The sequence below is a fragment of the Pollachius pollachius genome, assembly GCF_949987615.1.
Source record: "Pollachius pollachius genome assembly, chromosome: 13".
Taxonomy (NCBI): domain Eukaryota; kingdom Metazoa; phylum Chordata; class Actinopteri; order Gadiformes; family Gadidae; genus Pollachius; species Pollachius pollachius.
The window spans coordinates 14,029,491-14,046,357 of record NC_136946.1 but is presented as its reverse complement, the minus strand read 5'-3'; the positions used below and the strand labels follow the sequence as shown (position 1 = coordinate 14,046,357).

Sequence of the window (16,867 nt, the reverse complement as noted above, 5' to 3'; positions counted from 1 at the left end):
GTACATTACAACCATCTGGAAGAATTTGGTTACAATTTTTGTTAAGTCTTCCTAGGGCCAGTTCAATCTTACTGGTAGGAGTGTTAAAACAATTCTTAAAAGGCTGCACTATCAAATAGTTATCTCTTGGAGTAACTTCTGGTGAGAGAAAGGGCATTAAGATATAAAAAGCACACATTCAACAATTGATTATTTGGAAATGGATCAGTTTGAAGGTATACAATGACCATAGGTATTATCCTGTGGACCTTACCAAGAAGGAAAGCGAAGGTGTCTTTCAGACTTTTAAAAGACAACTTGTACTTTATTATATTATGGCCTGTGCATGGCCCATGTATTTAACACCAAGCTGATGTACCAGCCTCTAGCTACATAGATCCACAACCTAATGTTGTAAAATCCTAATTCTGATCCGACTGTCTGGAACATTCAGGCGGGCTAGTTGTTAGGGGGCTGCCAGTTGTAGGTTTACCCAAGGGCAGCTGTAAACAGCTGCCCTTGGGTAAGGTGTTGCCCAAACGCAGCAACCATCGGCAGTCTTGTAGGGTGGAGATGACGGAGCAACCTGTAAAGTGCCTGTATGTCTGTACATTTCGGTGTATTTTTAATTCAAATGGAAAGTTATGAATAAAAAAAAAGCATCTAAAATGTGTGTGTATGTGCTTCTCAAAATGTAGCCTGCATTATGAGGAAAGGGGGTGGTGCTGTGGGTTGAAAAGGGGTTGTCTCTCCAACAACAATGAGGATATCTTCCCAGTTAAAGAGAGAAATGGTGAAATGCATAAAAAGAGCCCATGACCCGGTCCACTGTATGTAAATAAGCAGACCTTACACTCGTGGATTGCTGAAAACATTGATGGAAACATATCAGGGTTCAATTCAGGCGATTTCAGTACTTGGAATAACTTGTCTTTTGGAATAACTTCGGATCCCCGAAGAAACTGGTATGGCTTGTGTAACGAGATTCCTTAATTCATTGTGTAACTCGAATGTTTGTAATGCTGGACCTGACTTCACGAACGCTCAACTCCTGTGCTTTATGTCAATTGTCCTCGCGCCCTATTATGTCAAAGTGTGCATATGCAAATAAAAAAATAAGAATTCCGGAGGGCCAAATTACAGGGGTTTTGTAATACAAAATTACTAACCTATAAAATAGTTTTTTTTTAAATAATAATAAAAAAATGATACAAAGCAAGGGAGTCTACAATTGTAGTATTGTAGTAACCACGTTTTTTTTTTATTATTACGTTCCTTTCATTATCGTTCTATTTTATATTCTATTTTATCAAAATTCCTTACAATTTAGTCCTTCTTAATTTCTTCAGCAGCTCCTCCCCTTTCCAGCTGATACAATTTAGCATTCGCAAGCAATCACGTCAACAGGTGTGCATACAAAAAAAATAACCAGTTCCTTTGGTGTTGCAATATAGCTGCATAAGTTCTAAATGCATACATGCATGTTGTTTTTGTAGGCAAGGGGACGCGAGTTGAGTTTGGGCGGTTGTGCGAAGCACGTGCATTTTAACCGATGTGCCTCTGAACAGCAGAACTCTGGGGTTCTCGAGCTTCATCAAATGTTCAGTTGAGGTTCGGGCCTCATCCCTGCGTGCTCTGAGTCTAACTTATCTCAGACATCACTGGACCGAAGTAAGGTGAGCATTCATAGTTTAAAACTGTTATTGGCATACACAATATTTTACTTGAAGGCTGTTATGTCCAGCCTTGTTTGGGTTGTCCCACATTATTGATGCCTACACTTAGCGATAAGTCCCAGACTGCTTCGTTCTGAGGTAACTTGGGGCCTAAGTTCGACCAATGACCAGCCGACGTCTACATTGTGAGCAGGTTCTCCACAGGCAGACTATTTCGACTGGCGAGAGCTGCGGTCCACCTGCTGCCTTTCAAACTGCGGGGTGCATTATCGTCTGCAAACGGGTAACATTTGAATGGGGTCAGCGGGAGACTATATATTATGATCTTGATCTGTATTTATGTACATTTATATTGCGGTTTTAAATACTATGTTTGTGTTGGTTTGCTATGACGTTAATCAGTCCAAGGTCCTTTTACACAAATTCCACTAATGTCGGTCCTAATCTGTTTTAGCCATCTTGTCTACGTAAGTGACTGGCTCATGTGATGTTTTGCTGAGTAGGGAACCGATGGGGTTAAGGGTTTGATTTCCTTCTGTTGCCCAGCTGCACGGCATGTTGTCAGGATGCGTGGCTCTTTTCACTGATCATGCTATGGGACATGGTCCTCACAATCTGTCTGAACGTGCATATTTTGCCCACATCACAAACTTCTTCTTTTATAAGAAATTCAGGAAACTAGTAATGTAAATACGTCTGGACCGACGTCTAAACTTGTAATATGTAGGCCTAACTAGTATGGTTAAAAGGTCTTTAGCAATGAGCTGATCTTTTAAACACAACATCTGGCATGAATTGACTTGGACTCTATCCCAATGTTGTTGCATGCACGATTCAAATCTTGCACTATTTACACCAGGCAACCTCATTAATTTGCCACAGGATTTTCTACTTTATTGTCTATTGCGGTTTGCTTATGTGAAAGGACGGGGCTTTAAACTGATTTCACAATCTACATCATGGTGTAGGCTAATGTGTATTTGTCTGTCTTTGCTGAGTGGTTCTTGATTAACTCAGAACATTGTGAATCAGGCCTGAATCTAAGTCTCTCGAAGCCGTTTTGATGTCAACAACTCGAACAATGTAGTTGCAGGTATCTCTTCCCATTATGGACAATGCATTGGACAGTCTCATGAAAACGGTAAGTGACCCTTTTGAACATATGCAACATTTTAGCATTATGTTTACAAGTGCAATATAAGTATTTAAAGATGTCTTATTTTGTAGGAATTCATAAACGTTGGTGTTGGGGATCCCAGGTTCCATCGTGATGACTTCTGGCACACGCACACAGACTACGAGATATGTCTACACGTGAGTGTGGCTCAGGCATTAAAACGATTACAAAATGACAAAGCCTAGTTTTAAGCATTCATTTATCTTTACCTGTTGACTCATATTTGCATTATTGACTGTTAAGTTTCTCTCTGGCTCTGTCTCCAGACCAATAGCATGTGTTTTAGGAAGAAGGCTTCCTGTGTCAGGAGGCGGTACAGTGAGTTTGTGTGGCTGCGCCACTGTCTGCAGCAGAATGCTCTGATCATGTATGTTTTATCACCTTACCACCTTTTCATGCTACCATTCCAAGCACTACCAATATATCGCTGTCTTGTCCTCTGGTCGTTTGGTACATATTAACTAATGGAGGTGTTGAGTTGTGAACCCATATGGAAAAAATTGAAGGTCAAAGTTAGTTTTCCAAAAATGGTGGATCTCTGCTAATGCTTGTGTTGTGTTGAGCAGAGAGTTGCCCAAGCTTCCACCGTGGAATCCCTTCTTCAGCATGACCAACAAGGAGCAGGTCACCCAGAGGATGAAGGGTCTTCAGGAGTTCTTGGAAATGTAAGTTCAACCCAGTCCACCTTTTACATAGGGTCACAAATGACTGTAATCCATCAGGGAGGTCAATCCCTAAAACATTTATTAGGTGCCCAAGCAAAGTGTTTGTTTCAACCTATTGCAGAAGTGTTCAACCGGAGATGTATAGTGATCTGGATAGATGGACCAGGGAGGTCGGTGGGACATTGACTTCTAGGGTTGGGCTAAGTCTTCATGTAAATTTCAAATTGGTGTAGAAAGTATTACATTGGTAAATGATTTAAAAAATGGCATTCGTCAGATAAATCAAAGATATGTTAAAGCAAGGCAATATTAACGGAACACATTCTATTTAAAACAACATTCAATTTTAGACAACCACACTGGCTGGGGCTTGCTCCCATGAAGTGCCCGGCATTCATAAACCAAATGTTTTGGTTTGATATTTGGTGAGCCCCAGAAAGGTTGAATGGCCCTATTGTATTTGGTAGAATTATTATTCTGCCAGAAATGCCTAATCAGCCAAAACTGCACCGTTGCTTTTATGAAACTTTCCACAATTTTGGAAAGGTTGGAACGATGAAGTCTGAAAATGAAAACTTTGAACAAGCGTATCGCCTGACCCAGTGGACCTACAGTCATGAAACCTGTGTGAAAACATATGACGTGTGTTTCCTCATGATGGAACTTGCCCTCCAGTTGGGATTTGGTTAATAAATATCCTAGTTTTCTTTTTTTATTGGTTGGATCAAAAACCTTGGCACATGACATCTATGGACCAACACCTTCCATCTTATCAGAAGAAAAGTCTTTAAACTATCAAATATAGCCCCCAGGAGCCATTAACTTAATAAAAGGGTGTTCTTAAAAACACGCTAAGACATGAATGCTTATATCGACTTCAAGATGGGACTGCTATGATCTTGAGTCAAATACAAAAGTGATTCAGGACACTATTCAAATCAACAAAATTCAATCAGGGCGTGGCATCAAAATGGGCGTGACATGTGAATAAAATGACCAGTTACTAGACGGTGTGTTTTGATTTGAGTGAGGGCAACCTCGCAACCTGTTGGTCGAAGATTCTAACGGTTTTAACAGCTTGAGTAGGACTAAAGGGCTGATTATGTTCCCACGTTCACGGAACTCAAGGGGGTTTACAGACCCTCCTTGCGTCCACCCCAAGGACCTGACGTGAGCCTCCCAAAAATTGTAACCTTCCGTCGAGGCGACGCAGCAGCAAGGGCTGTGATTGGTCCGCTTACAACCCCACGCAGGGGGCATAAGGTTCACGACTGCGTCGAAGCGTCTGCTTGGTTGTTGCTTAAATGTGGACTTTAGGGCTGGAACCAGCCCTAAAGTCGATTGACCGCTCCCAAATTGGACGAATCACATGTTTGAGTAACTTAAAGGAGACCTATTATGTGGTTTTCCCAACAAGTAAACATAGGCCCAATCCCAATGTCCGGACTCACAGACTTTGATGCGCGTTCTCGCAAAATTATTTAGGCTTTAGGGCTGTCCCAATGTCGAATTCCAAACGGCGTGAGGGTTTGAGTCCACCCTTACCGAGCCCTTTCCGTGAGGCTGCATTAGTTCAGACTTCACCTAAGGGAATTACCCACAGTTCAAAGCGTTGTGAAGTTTACAGTGGAGACCATAGGTAAATCCGGAAATTAGGAAGGTAAACAAGACGACGCTACTGTCAATGCGCGACCAGATGGGAATTTCTGCCTTTTTTTTTTTTGTGAGCCGGATCATTTGGATCGGCTCCCTAACGGCTCTTCATATTGCTACTTATACCTTTAATAAGTCAGCCAAATGTAGCCCGTTCTGACTTATGATTAGTATGCATAGGCCAATAATCACCTTAGTTATTCAATATATCATTTATACTGAAGTATTCAAAAGTAAAAATATTTTCTAATGTCAATAAATTGCAGTAGCCGGTTGTTTTCATTGCATTTACAAAAAAAAACGTCAAAATGAGAATTCCCAAACCGGCAAGTGTCAGCAACATCTTTGTCATTAAATGTTGTCAAGGTAACATATGCTGTCCCAATCCCTTATATACCTATCTGAGCCCATGTGGCTGCACACACTCACTCATTTAGCACCTGAGATCAATTCAGTCCGTGAGTCCTTAGTCCTCAGGGCTCACTTTGGGTTTAGGCCATAGTATTTTGAGTTCCAGAAAACATGTTTATGAAGCTGTTTGCTGGAAATAGCTTTTATGAAGAAAAAAAAAATCTCGCCTACCCTATCAGTCCCGTCAGAATGCGCTGTTTCTGGTGTCTGTAGCTTTAATGCAAATGAGCTGCTGCCTATTGACCAATGAGCTGTCGGACTGAACCACAGCATGGAGAAGGGATTGTTGCCGTTTGCGGACTCCTGGAGCTCATTATCTATATAATATATATGGATATTTATATAATATATAATATCACAGCCAAAAGTTATATGCGCCTCGGATGATATCATGAATCGTAAAGACTCCGTCTGACGACTGGCACTTCCACAAGTAAAGACTCGTAGTGGGGATATCTCGGCCATGGTTGCGAAGAATTGGGGGGAAACGAACTTTGGCCTTGACTCTCTGAAGTCCATGAACCGCGACATGGAGGAGAAAGGGATTGTACTCCGGGAGCTGAGCTGCCAGACTGCCGCCGTGCTCCCCGCGCCGGAGCTGCAGTCCGGCAGCTCAGCTCCGGCAGTGCAATCCCTTTCTCCTCCATGTCTCCTCCTCCTGTCTGCCGCCGAAGCTTCGGTGGCAGCTCCTGCAGGGGGAGCTCGGCGGGAGTCCGGCATAGTAAGGGATTGTACTCCCGGAGCTGAGCTGCCGCCGAGTTCCCCCCGCCGGAGCTGCTGGTCCACAAAATCGTAGCTATGCTCTGATTGGAGGGGAGTGGGGAAGTAGGAGGTAATTTTTATTGTGCCCCCTTCCTACGTAGGAGGGGGCGCCGAAACGGACTCGCTCGTTTAGTAACTGCAGGCGGGGTTCTTTGAGAAATTCATATCTCACTCAAAAAATCATGTCCAGACTTTTTTCAAAGTTTGTATGCGTGTGGGAGCACCAGACCCAAATCAACACCCCAAATCCCAGGAAATGTGTTTTCATAATGTCCCCTTTTAATAATGAATGAATTAATTGCTCTTAACTTTATCCAGTTTAGCCAACTTTGTAGACATTTGACTCCTCATGCTGAACAAATTTTCTAAGGAACCCATACCCCTCAAACAACATAGCTGTCGGGCGGCCAAATAAGCCCAATCACCTTAAGTGCCTATAGGCGTGCTTTACTTGGGGCACTCGTCATTAAACTTGGTGTACTTTTGCTAACCTGGTTTAAGTTCATCCAAATAGTACCGTAGGAGGTGATGGATGAACTTTGAAGAAGCATAACTTGACATATGGTCATGAAAGTTTGTACGCACCTCACCAGACCCAAGCCGAGGCTCGTCTGTATTGGGTTTGGCCCCCCAATAAATGCTGCATGCGGCCTTGATTTGATATATATATATATTTATTTATTTATTTATTTATTTCATGTTATTTTGAAAAGGTGTGAATGGATCCTTTTTAAATCAGTAAATGGCACCTACATCTTTAACCTTCTCCCAGTATAGTTTCCTGTAATGTTCCTCCTCCTTTACTTGAAGGAGGTTTTCAGATACACCTTTCATTGTGGGTCGCAGTTCCAAATTCCCTCTATTGCCTCATCCGCATAAAGGCTCAATAAGTCCTTAACAGTCGGAAAAGAGTGTTATTAGCTGCAGATGTTTAGAAAACGGTGCTGGAAATAACTATTAGTACTTGACCAATCAAAAGTTCCTGACCACACCAGAGGAGAGGGCTGTTTTTTTTTTTAAATCTGGTTTTGTCAGCCCAATTCAAGCGACCATTCTGTTTGTTGCACAGTGTGCTGGAGACGCCCCTGCTGCTGTCCGACAGCCACCTCCACCTCTTCCTCCAGTCGGAGCTCAGCGTCCCCAGGATCGAGAGGTGTGCCCGGGGCGAGACCCGCTACTCTGTGGCTGAGGCCATCCAGCGCTCCAGCGGCTGCCTCATCTCCTCCAGCTTTCCCCTAGACTACACGGGCAAGGGGTACTACGACTCAGACTGTGAAAGGTAGGCCATCATGGGGGGGGATTTGGCGTGTCCACATGACGTTGAGTGGGCTGATGGTTTGTATTCTTAGGATGATCAATGCTCTGACACCCGATGGCTCCTCTTACAGCAGCGCGTCATCGGGCTTCGGATTAAGCAGCGACGTCCATTCGAGATGCATCGGCCTCCCCTGCCTGGAGTCTTCCAACGGAGACCATGAATTGTTCTGCACCCTATCTCTTTCGCCCTCGGAAGAGAAAAGCATGCATTCTTAAGTTTTACTCGCCGAGCTGGTGTTTGAACTACTTGTTTCCCCCCCCCCAACTAATTGTTATCTATTTCAGTCTCTTCCCCTACTTTTGTTCTTAGCAGTGCATTTGTTTCAATGCAGTCAGCGTAGTTGCCGACTGGGTCTCCTAACGTTCTGTCTTAAGGAAATAGACCAGTACTTTGTCCCTGTAAAATATTTTTAAATGTGTATCAAACCTCAAATGGTACTTTGGGGGGGGGGGTGGGGGGGGATTGATGTGTAATCTCTATATGCATGTCATCTTAACTGTTATATTAGAGTCTAGCAAGGGAAATGTGTTTATAATGGCAGATTTTTAGAATGATATGTATTTATATATGAAAAATACATTTTTTTATGGATGAATAAATGCCTCTCTTTAAACAGGAAACGACTTCTTTGAACAACCACCATGAATTTCTGAAACCTCCATGTACTGTTTTCTCAGCCCAGTAGAGGGAGTGTAGACCTCAGGAGATGAGAAGGAAAGTGGAACACTATTTGATCAATGCTAAATGTATTTATCTCAACCTGAAGGATTATATATCATCCCATTTGGAGTGGAAGGATTCTGTGAATTGGGAGCCTTTTTGCTCATCTAGTGATTTCATTGTTGGCTCACTTGGCATTCTTCATCGTGTTTAATCATTCATTGAGTAAGTAACTGGTATTCATTGAATTTTTTTAGTCCATCCCTGCATGGGGAAAAACTTACTAGCTTAATAGAGATTGTCTCCATTCCTTAATAATTGCATAAATGTAAGATTCAAGTTAGGATGGTACATTTCACAAATCTCAATGTAATGATAAACTTGGCTGAGCTGGGGATTGTAAGAATGCCAGCTCTTATCTGGCCATATAAATGCATATTAATTGCGGCATGGCTTGGTTCTGTTCTGTGCTATAAATTAATCAAATGGAGTCTTTCCCGACCACGACGGCTGTTTTCTAGTCTACACTATTGGCTATAGATTCCACCAAGCATTCAGCTTGCCAGTACTGAAACCATCCCTTTTTTTTTTTTTATCCCCTGCATGGTGCAGCTTCCCCCTGTGCTCAGGCTGTCGAAGTTGTCGATACCGCCCACGAAAAAACATCTATACAGCCAAGATGAATAGAACCACTGAACCACACTGATGCATATAAATACTGGCATGATTGCACACATGAGGGAATGCTGTGCAGGAGTCTACTGCTTTCATCACCTGTCATTTTTTTTTACTTGTTTTTTGGTGTGATGCACTCGTTCTCTAGTTGCTGTTCAGGTTGACCTTATCAAAGTACACTATGATAACACACTACTGAACAGGGGCATGAACAGGCACGGACAGAGGCACATGTTGAACTCCAGGCCAAGGGTTTTGGATCACATGCCAGCTGTACTGTGCCATTCAATATCTTTAAGACACATTCGCATTAGACACGAAACCAGACACACATTGTTCCTTCAACTTGCAAAATAATTGTTTGCACGTGCGTGCATGTGTAGGCCTATATTGAAGAGCATCTGCCTCTTTATAGGCGAGAGAATCTTGCATTGGATATTGAGTATTTACGGGAGACGTCTATTTCTGCTCAGTAATTTATAACTCAATTTCGAGTGTGCATCGATGCGCTCCATACCTCCAAAACACCAAACAAAGCCCCCGGACCCAGTCGTATTTCAAAGCAATTAGGGTGTCCAGTGAGTTGTGAACGGACTTCGCTTCGCCTGCGCTGGGCTCGTGTGATATTTTTTAATTGTTAATTTTCTGTCACATTGGTTCACTTCTCCAGCTCTGGTCAGGTGATTGCGTGCCGTGCCTATGGGCAACATATAAAATGTCAGAGCTGATTCTTTGCATTTTTGATGAACGGTAGCAAGTTTTTTTTTATTTTTTATAGATATTTCCCAGAAAAAAAATATGAAACCCTATGTCATGTGCAGTTATTTTACTACAGGACTCTCCGATTTTTTTCTTTTCATCGATGTAAGAAGAAGCATTCGAGGATGCTGCCAATATTGGTATCCACTTTTATGTCTCTGAATTATTAGCTCATTTAGACTCCCAACAGAAGCCACCAGAGAAACAGGCTTCACCTTCCTGACCCTTCAAAAGCACAACAATGGCAAAATCCATGGGAGCAATTAGCCTGAATAACCTGTGCTTTCCTTCACACCTTTAGTGTATTTCATCAGACATCTTGGACCTTCTGCTCCTCTGTTTACCTTCACATCCATAACCCCCACCCTCTCTTGGGCCCTGACCTCTGCTGCTTGTTTTTACACTATCTCTCTCCCTCTATCTCCCGCCCCACCTCCACCTCCACCACCACCATGTATCTCTCCGCCTCCTCTCCCTCTCTCTAACCCGACGAGCAATGGGTCAGAGGTGGCGGCTTGCATTGTATTTGTGATTATTGCATTTAAAGTGCTATTGCGTTGCAGATCATTAAAAGTCAATGGGCTAGCCTCTCTCTTCCTCTCGCTCACCACTCACCACACACACTCATACACACATACACACTCTCTCACGCACACGCGCACACACACACACTCACAGACACATGGAAACACACACACACAGAGACACTTATACATGTTGAACAAAGCACACACGCAGGCACAGCCATTTCAAAGTAAAATACGACCTGTGCACAGATAAATGTCACTGAACCATCTATCCGTGGATGTTAAAGTCGGCTAATGGAGATGACATATTAGAGGACCAAATGACGGCCATAAAAATTCCCACCATGCTTTGCAGTCCCGCCTGGCCACTGTGCATGTGATAGGTTACTGTGTTGCACGGAGGCCAATTATCAGAGGGAATGAGGAAGAATGGCGCTTGGTGTCACAGACCCACCACATTTGTTTAAATTAAAGGAATCAAATCACCTCAAACGAATAATGGATATCATTTGCGTGGACTGGGTATTTGAAAAGCAATATATTTTTATTTACTATAAAAGTCAAAGGATTTATGCTAGAACAAACGGCCGCATCAAGCGAGTGACCCTCACTGCACAAGAGCTCTCCTCAATGGCGTATTGATCAGAGCTGGGAGTGCAAGAGGGTTGAACTCTCACCTTTTACCTTTGATAGGCCCGGGCTTAGTATCTGTTTTTGTGTGGGTGTGTACACAGAAACACATGCAGCGCGCCCCTGCGGCTCACTTGAACCCACACACTCTTTGCCAAAGCAAAGACCCTTCCACAGGTACATGCTCATGCCCCTCATCCTTTCAACCTTCTATCTCTTTATTAATTACTCAACTCCAGCCATGCATGGCTCTCCCCTCTCTCTCTCTCTCTCTCTCTCTCTCTCTCTCTCTCTCTCTCTCTCTCTCTATCTCTAACTCCATGAGTGAATGGAGCGGTTGTAATTGCTTCTCTATGGAGCCGCAATACGCAGCACAAAGGAGCCGGGTAGAAACCACATTTGCATTCGAGATGAGCCGAGACGGAGAAGGGTGGAGAAAGAAAGAAAGAAGCAAAAAAAGGGAAGGAGAGCGGGAGAGGAAGAGGGATAGAGCATTTGCCCTCCTACCCCTGCACCGTGCCGCTCATCAACTCTCTCCTCACCTCCCCTCTGCCGCTCCCCCCCTTACCCCTCTCCCCCCCTCCATCTTTTGTTTCGCTCCCTCCATCCCTCCCAGCCGCTTATCGGCCCTCCCTTCCCGTGGCTCGGCTCCCCTTGCATTGTCTTTCCAGAGTTCCAAGGTCGACGGGAGCTTGCTCATCAGAGCAGGGTATTGTGCGCTTAGTAATGGCATAGAGGAGCTAATTTGTGTGTGTGTGTGTGTGTGTGCGCGCGTGCGTGTGCACTTGTCTCTTTGTATCTTTCATTTATGTCGTTTTTTTTTTGATGGGCTGCATGTATCATCTTATACGCACAGATAACTCTTTGTGTGTGTGTGTCTGTGAGTGTGTGTATGTGTCTGAGTGTTTGTGTGTATGTGTGTTAGATGGCTGGTATAAGAGGGAGGGGAGATGGCAATTAATAACTTAAATGCATCGGATTGCAGTTTTTCACAACCACCAATATCTTACACCGTTCCAGACGTTTGCCAACACTTTAACTCCTGCAGAGCTCTCATGCAGGCACGTGTCAGAGGACATAGGCACTGGATCGCACTCGTTCAAACACACACGCTCGCACCAGCCCACCCGCACACAGACACATGCACACACACACACGCACACACACACACACACACACACACACACACACACACACACACACACACACCAGTATGCCCCTGAGGATTATCCTTTTGTAGCCTGATAAGCATTTTTGGTTTTGATCAATACCGTTAAAAGGCCAAACAAAGCGTGATTAGCTTTAGGATGGCCCCCAACTGTGAGTGAATAGGCCTCACCCTGGGTGGTTTCCTCTCTAACCATCCATCCCTCTGTGAGTCTGTGTGTGGGTGTGTACAATGCATGTGTCCTTGTGTGTTTGTGTGTGACATGCATATATTCCTGCGTGTGTGTGTGTGGGTGTTATTCATGCATTCCTGTGTGTGTGTGTGTGTGTGTGTGTGTGTATTTGTTTGTGTATCATGCATGCAGACATGCCGCTGGTTTTCCTGCTCGGTGTGGTAACCGCCCTCCTCCCTCCCAGAATTGACAAAGTGCACACAGGGACATAGATTACACAGGGGCTCAAGCAAAGCTCCGGGTTGATTGAAGCCAGTGATGGAGTTACCCCGTTGACCAGACCCCTCATTCACCTCCATCTTCATTCCCATAATCATTTGGACAACCTTTATAATACATCTCTGCCTGGTGGTTCCTTTCAATTTCTTATGGGCCAACTCAATCATTTTATACTGCTTTATTTACTCAGGGCGATACATGGGTGGACACTAGAGTGGTCGTAAATTGTCCACAATTACCGATATGATGCGGCTATTTCTTGTGCCGTAATCTATGATGACAAGTGTTGTAAAACCCTGGCCCGGGTGTCAAAGAGAAGAATGTAGGCAGGCACACGTGGTGCTGCATAATGACAGGCCTATGGCATAACCTCTGCGTCATCCCAGCTTTTGCTGTGGTTTTTACAAAACCACACAGAACAAAGCAGATGTCTCAGTTTTTCAATGTTTGTTGTTGGCCCTCAAAGCTTTGAGTTCCAGAAGGTTATCGGTTTGGAACGTGCGTTGGTTATCAGATCACTTTTGTCTTGATAATAAAATAAATGAACTAAATGAGATCAATGTTCAAGACTGATTCACACAGTTGTTATAGAAACCGTCTTAATGATTACAGCGGGTGCATTGACTTACATCATGTCAGTATTGTGCTTTGTGACAATGCCCAAATGTCACGGTTGCCGCCCCAAACAGTTTATCCCAACCTAACCTGGTTATGCGCACGTGATCCAAGGTTTTTATTGCTACATATTTAACAAGAGTGTATCAAAGATTGCCAAAAGAAGAATCCTCTGCTTTCTTTAGTAACTCATTGCTTCCATTCTTTCGTCTCCAATTAAAAAAAGCATCAAAAAGGGGGCCGATCCCATGGTACAGAGGGTAGTTTCGTGGTCGTATCTTTTAAAGACAGAGCATGGGAATACGTCTTCATTCCGATCACGGTCGGCTTTGATGACTTCTGCGTGTGTGTGCGTGTTTGTGTGTGGTGGCGAGAGCGACGACAGGAACTATGTGTGATTAAATTAGTGTGTGTCGGTGTGAGAGAGAGAGAGAAAGAGAGAGAGATGGAGAGAGAGAGAGCTAACATGGTAAAAATGTGTAATCCTATAGTGCCGTATGTGTGTATATGTGCGTGTGTGTGTGTGTGTGTGTGTGTGTGTGTGTGTGTGGATGGCTGGGGGGGGGGGCGGTGAGGCAGGGGGATGGGGAGGGGAGGATTTAAACCCATCATAAAGGAATTCTCTCCCCACCACAACGCACCGGTTCCCCCACACCCCCTCCCCCAACCCACCCTGCCCGTAGCTCATCCCGACACTTTTATGCTTTTTTATTTTCAGGCCCATTGCAGCCGAGCCCAGAGATGTGATTTATACTGCCTGGCAGCACGGGCACTGCAGCAGGAAAGACAGATGGGGAGGGAGAGAGCGGGAGAGAGGGAGAGAAGGAGAGAGACGGAGAGAGAGAGAGAGAGAGAGAGAGAGAGAGAGAGACAGAGAGCGACAGAGAGGGGGAGGGGGAGAGAGAGGGGGGGAGGGGGGCTAGAAGTGATGGAGTAAGGAAACGAGAGGGGGATGCGTTGCAAGGGAGAGAGAGATGGAGGTGAGAAGCGGGAGAAAGAGAAAGGGAGGTGAGAACAGAGGGAGACAGGGAGGTGAGAAGAGAGGGAGACAAGGAGGTGAGAAGAAGGAGTTGGTTGGAGGAGAGGAGGATGGAGATGAGGGCCTTTTAGTGTGAGTTGACGGAAAGGGGGGCGGGGGGGCGATTGGAGCTGATGGGGTTGGGGGGGAGGGGGGCTGTGGAAGCTGATGGGGTTGGGGGTGGAGGGGGAGGAGGAACGCTGGGAGCTGATGGGGTTGGGCGTGGAGGGGTGTAATAAGAAGGGGGCAGGGTCAGGAAGTGAGCGAGGGAGAGGAGGTATGATGAAAGAGATGGAGAGAGGAAAGTAGGAAAACCTTTCTTTCTGTGGTTCTGAGCTTTTGGCTCTCATCTCTCACCTCCCTGTTCACGATGGACCACATTTACACTTTTAAATACCCCCATCCCCCCCCCCCCCACACACACACACACACTCTCTCTCTCTATCCCTCTCTCTGTCTTTCTCTCTCTCTCTCTCTCTCTCTCTCTCTCTCTCTCTCTCTCTCTCTCTCTCTCTATCACACTCTCTCTCTCTCTCTCTCTCTCTCTCTCTCTCTCTCTCTCTCTCTATCACACTCTCTCTCTGTCTCTCTCTCTCTCTCTCTCTCCTCTAATGAGTTATCGGCCCTGTCGGCATCAGGAAGCAAAGCCCCATCCCTCCGATACACTGGCTCCCTGACAGTCTAAATCACTACACATCCCCCACCCCTGCTTCCCTGCCATCCCGCCATCCCTCCTCCATCCCGCCCTACCCTAGGGGCGTATGGGGACCCACCCTCTCCCCTATTTCTCCTCATCCTCCTCCCCGTACCTGCCCGCCCGTCCGCCCGCCTGCCCGCCCACCCGCCCGCCCGAGGTGTGTGAAATATTCATAGGGCGCCATTGATTGAGACAATAGGGATGGGTGGTGGAGGTGGTGGGGGGTGGAGGCTGGCTGGGGGGGTGACATGTTGCAAGGCTCAGGGCGTTACTCTGAGACAGAGGGAGAACGGGAGAGAGAGAGAGAGGGAGGGGGAGGGAGAGGGAGACAGACGGAGACACAGAGAGTGAGACAGAGAGACAGTAGAAGCGTGTAGGGCCAGGAGAGGCAGAAATAGAGAGACAGCTTTCCTTTAACCATAGGGTCTGGCGGGGGAAGAGGAATGATAAGGGTGAGGGCTTGAGGAAGGAGGGGGGCGGGGGCAGGCTCATCAGGTTCACAGAGGCTCGGGGGCTAGTGAGAACCAGGAGGCCGTTCTCCCCGGTTGTCATGTACTTTCAGAGTTGTTCATATGTCAAAGTATGCCTTTCTGGGTTTCCATGGACGTGTGTGTGTGTGTGTGTTTTGTGTGGGTACACAATCCACAGGACTGTGTTTACAGCATATGTGCTTATGCATGTGCTGTGTGTCTGTGAATTCTGAAATCTACATAAGTACGTGTGGCTGCACACTTATTACAGTGTTTGTGTGTGTGTGTGTGTGTGTGTGTGTGTGTGTGTGCGTGTATTGGTTGGCATATATGTGCTTGTGTGCGGCTGTGCGTATGAATGTGTGTCCGTGTATGTGGGTGTGTGTGTCAGTGTGTGTGTGTGTGTTTGTGTGTGTCACCTGCCTGCCAGAGTGGCCTGTGTGTGTGCCGCTGTCTGTGCACTGTAACATCTCTCTCTGTCACATGGCCGCCTGAGAGGAGATGAGCTGCCATGCCTACTGCCATTCATCCATCACACCACACACACACACACACACACACACACACACACACACACACACACACACACACACACACACACACACACACACACACACGCACACACACGGACACACACGGACACACACACATGCATACAAGCATACACACACACTCATGCACACAAGCATGCACGCATACACACACACACAAACGCATACACACATTGAAACACACACACAGATACACACACATGCATACATAAACCATATCCTCTCTAAATGCAAGCTACAAGGTCTTTCTCTGATAGCTGATTTCAGAGGAAATGCCTTCTCGGTCTGTGCTCGTCTCCGTCCATCTCCCCTCTGAATTATATATTCTCTACCTCCTCAAGGCTTGAGGAAAGACAAGGAGGTGAACCCTATTGCACATTAAAGATGTTATAATCTATCGTCTGGATTCGCAAATTCTGCAAGCAGCCATCATAAGTGTTGAGATGAGGATTCAAATGGAGATAAACATGGTTCAAATTATTTTAATTGAATACATTTCAACCATAAAATAACAATGCATTCTGAACCACACTTACATTGCCCCTGGGTTCATGTATTAAAGATGGTAAATCTATCACTAACACATACCAAAATGTATAAGTCACTCCCTATGAATTAAATTATACTAGCACATCCTTAAATCAAGCGTTCACCTTCCTGCGTCAGTCTGTACTATAAGTGAGCTTTGATGCTAAAGGACAACACATAAACAACTAATATTGTGACACACACATGCTCGTGCCTGCAAGCAATTGTATGTTTATGGTTGCATGAGTATCCATACATGTGTGTATCCATATGTGTGTGTGTGTGCATGCATTTCTATATTAATGGCTGCCTGGAAGCCAATGGGTTAATGTCTTGTATCTGAATGTGTATGAATACATCATCATACATCAAAGTCCCCCCACTGCCGTAGTACAATCGGGAACCTTTGCAGTGGCAAGGATTCACCGCGCTGACAAATAGTTCATGTTTGTTATTTAGGGGAGGGGTAAGGGGGGG

The 16,867-nt window shown here is 45.2% G+C and overlaps 1 protein-coding gene across 7 annotated transcripts; it reads left to right on the top strand.

Moving 5' to 3' along the window:
• The first annotated feature begins 776 nt into the window (after nucleotides 1–776).
• Nucleotides 777–8,228, top strand: snx10a (sorting nexin 10a). 7 transcript variants are annotated; one of them, XM_079749030.1, is made up of 9 exons: nucleotides 777–944; nucleotides 1,476–1,655; nucleotides 1,849–1,938; nucleotides 2,743–2,796; nucleotides 2,883–2,969; nucleotides 3,099–3,199; nucleotides 3,399–3,497; nucleotides 7,393–7,602; nucleotides 7,712–8,228. In XM_079749030.1, exons 4-9 carry the CDS (start codon nucleotides 2,764–2,766, stop codon nucleotides 7,854–7,856), a joined length of 675 nt encoding a protein of 224 aa, XP_079605156.1. In that variant the 5' UTR covers nucleotides 777–944; nucleotides 1,476–1,655; nucleotides 1,849–1,938; nucleotides 2,743–2,763; the 3' UTR covers nucleotides 7,857–8,228. The 7 variants fall into 7 exon arrangements, with proteins under 7 accessions (XP_079605156.1, XP_079605154.1, XP_079605158.1 ...); XM_079749028.1 differs by adding an exon at nucleotides 1,329–1,386 and having other exon boundaries at nucleotides 1,476–1,938; XM_079749032.1 differs by lacking the exon at nucleotides 1,849–1,938 and having other exon boundaries at nucleotides 1,476–1,650.
• Nucleotides 8,229–16,867: the final 8,639 nt, after the last annotated feature.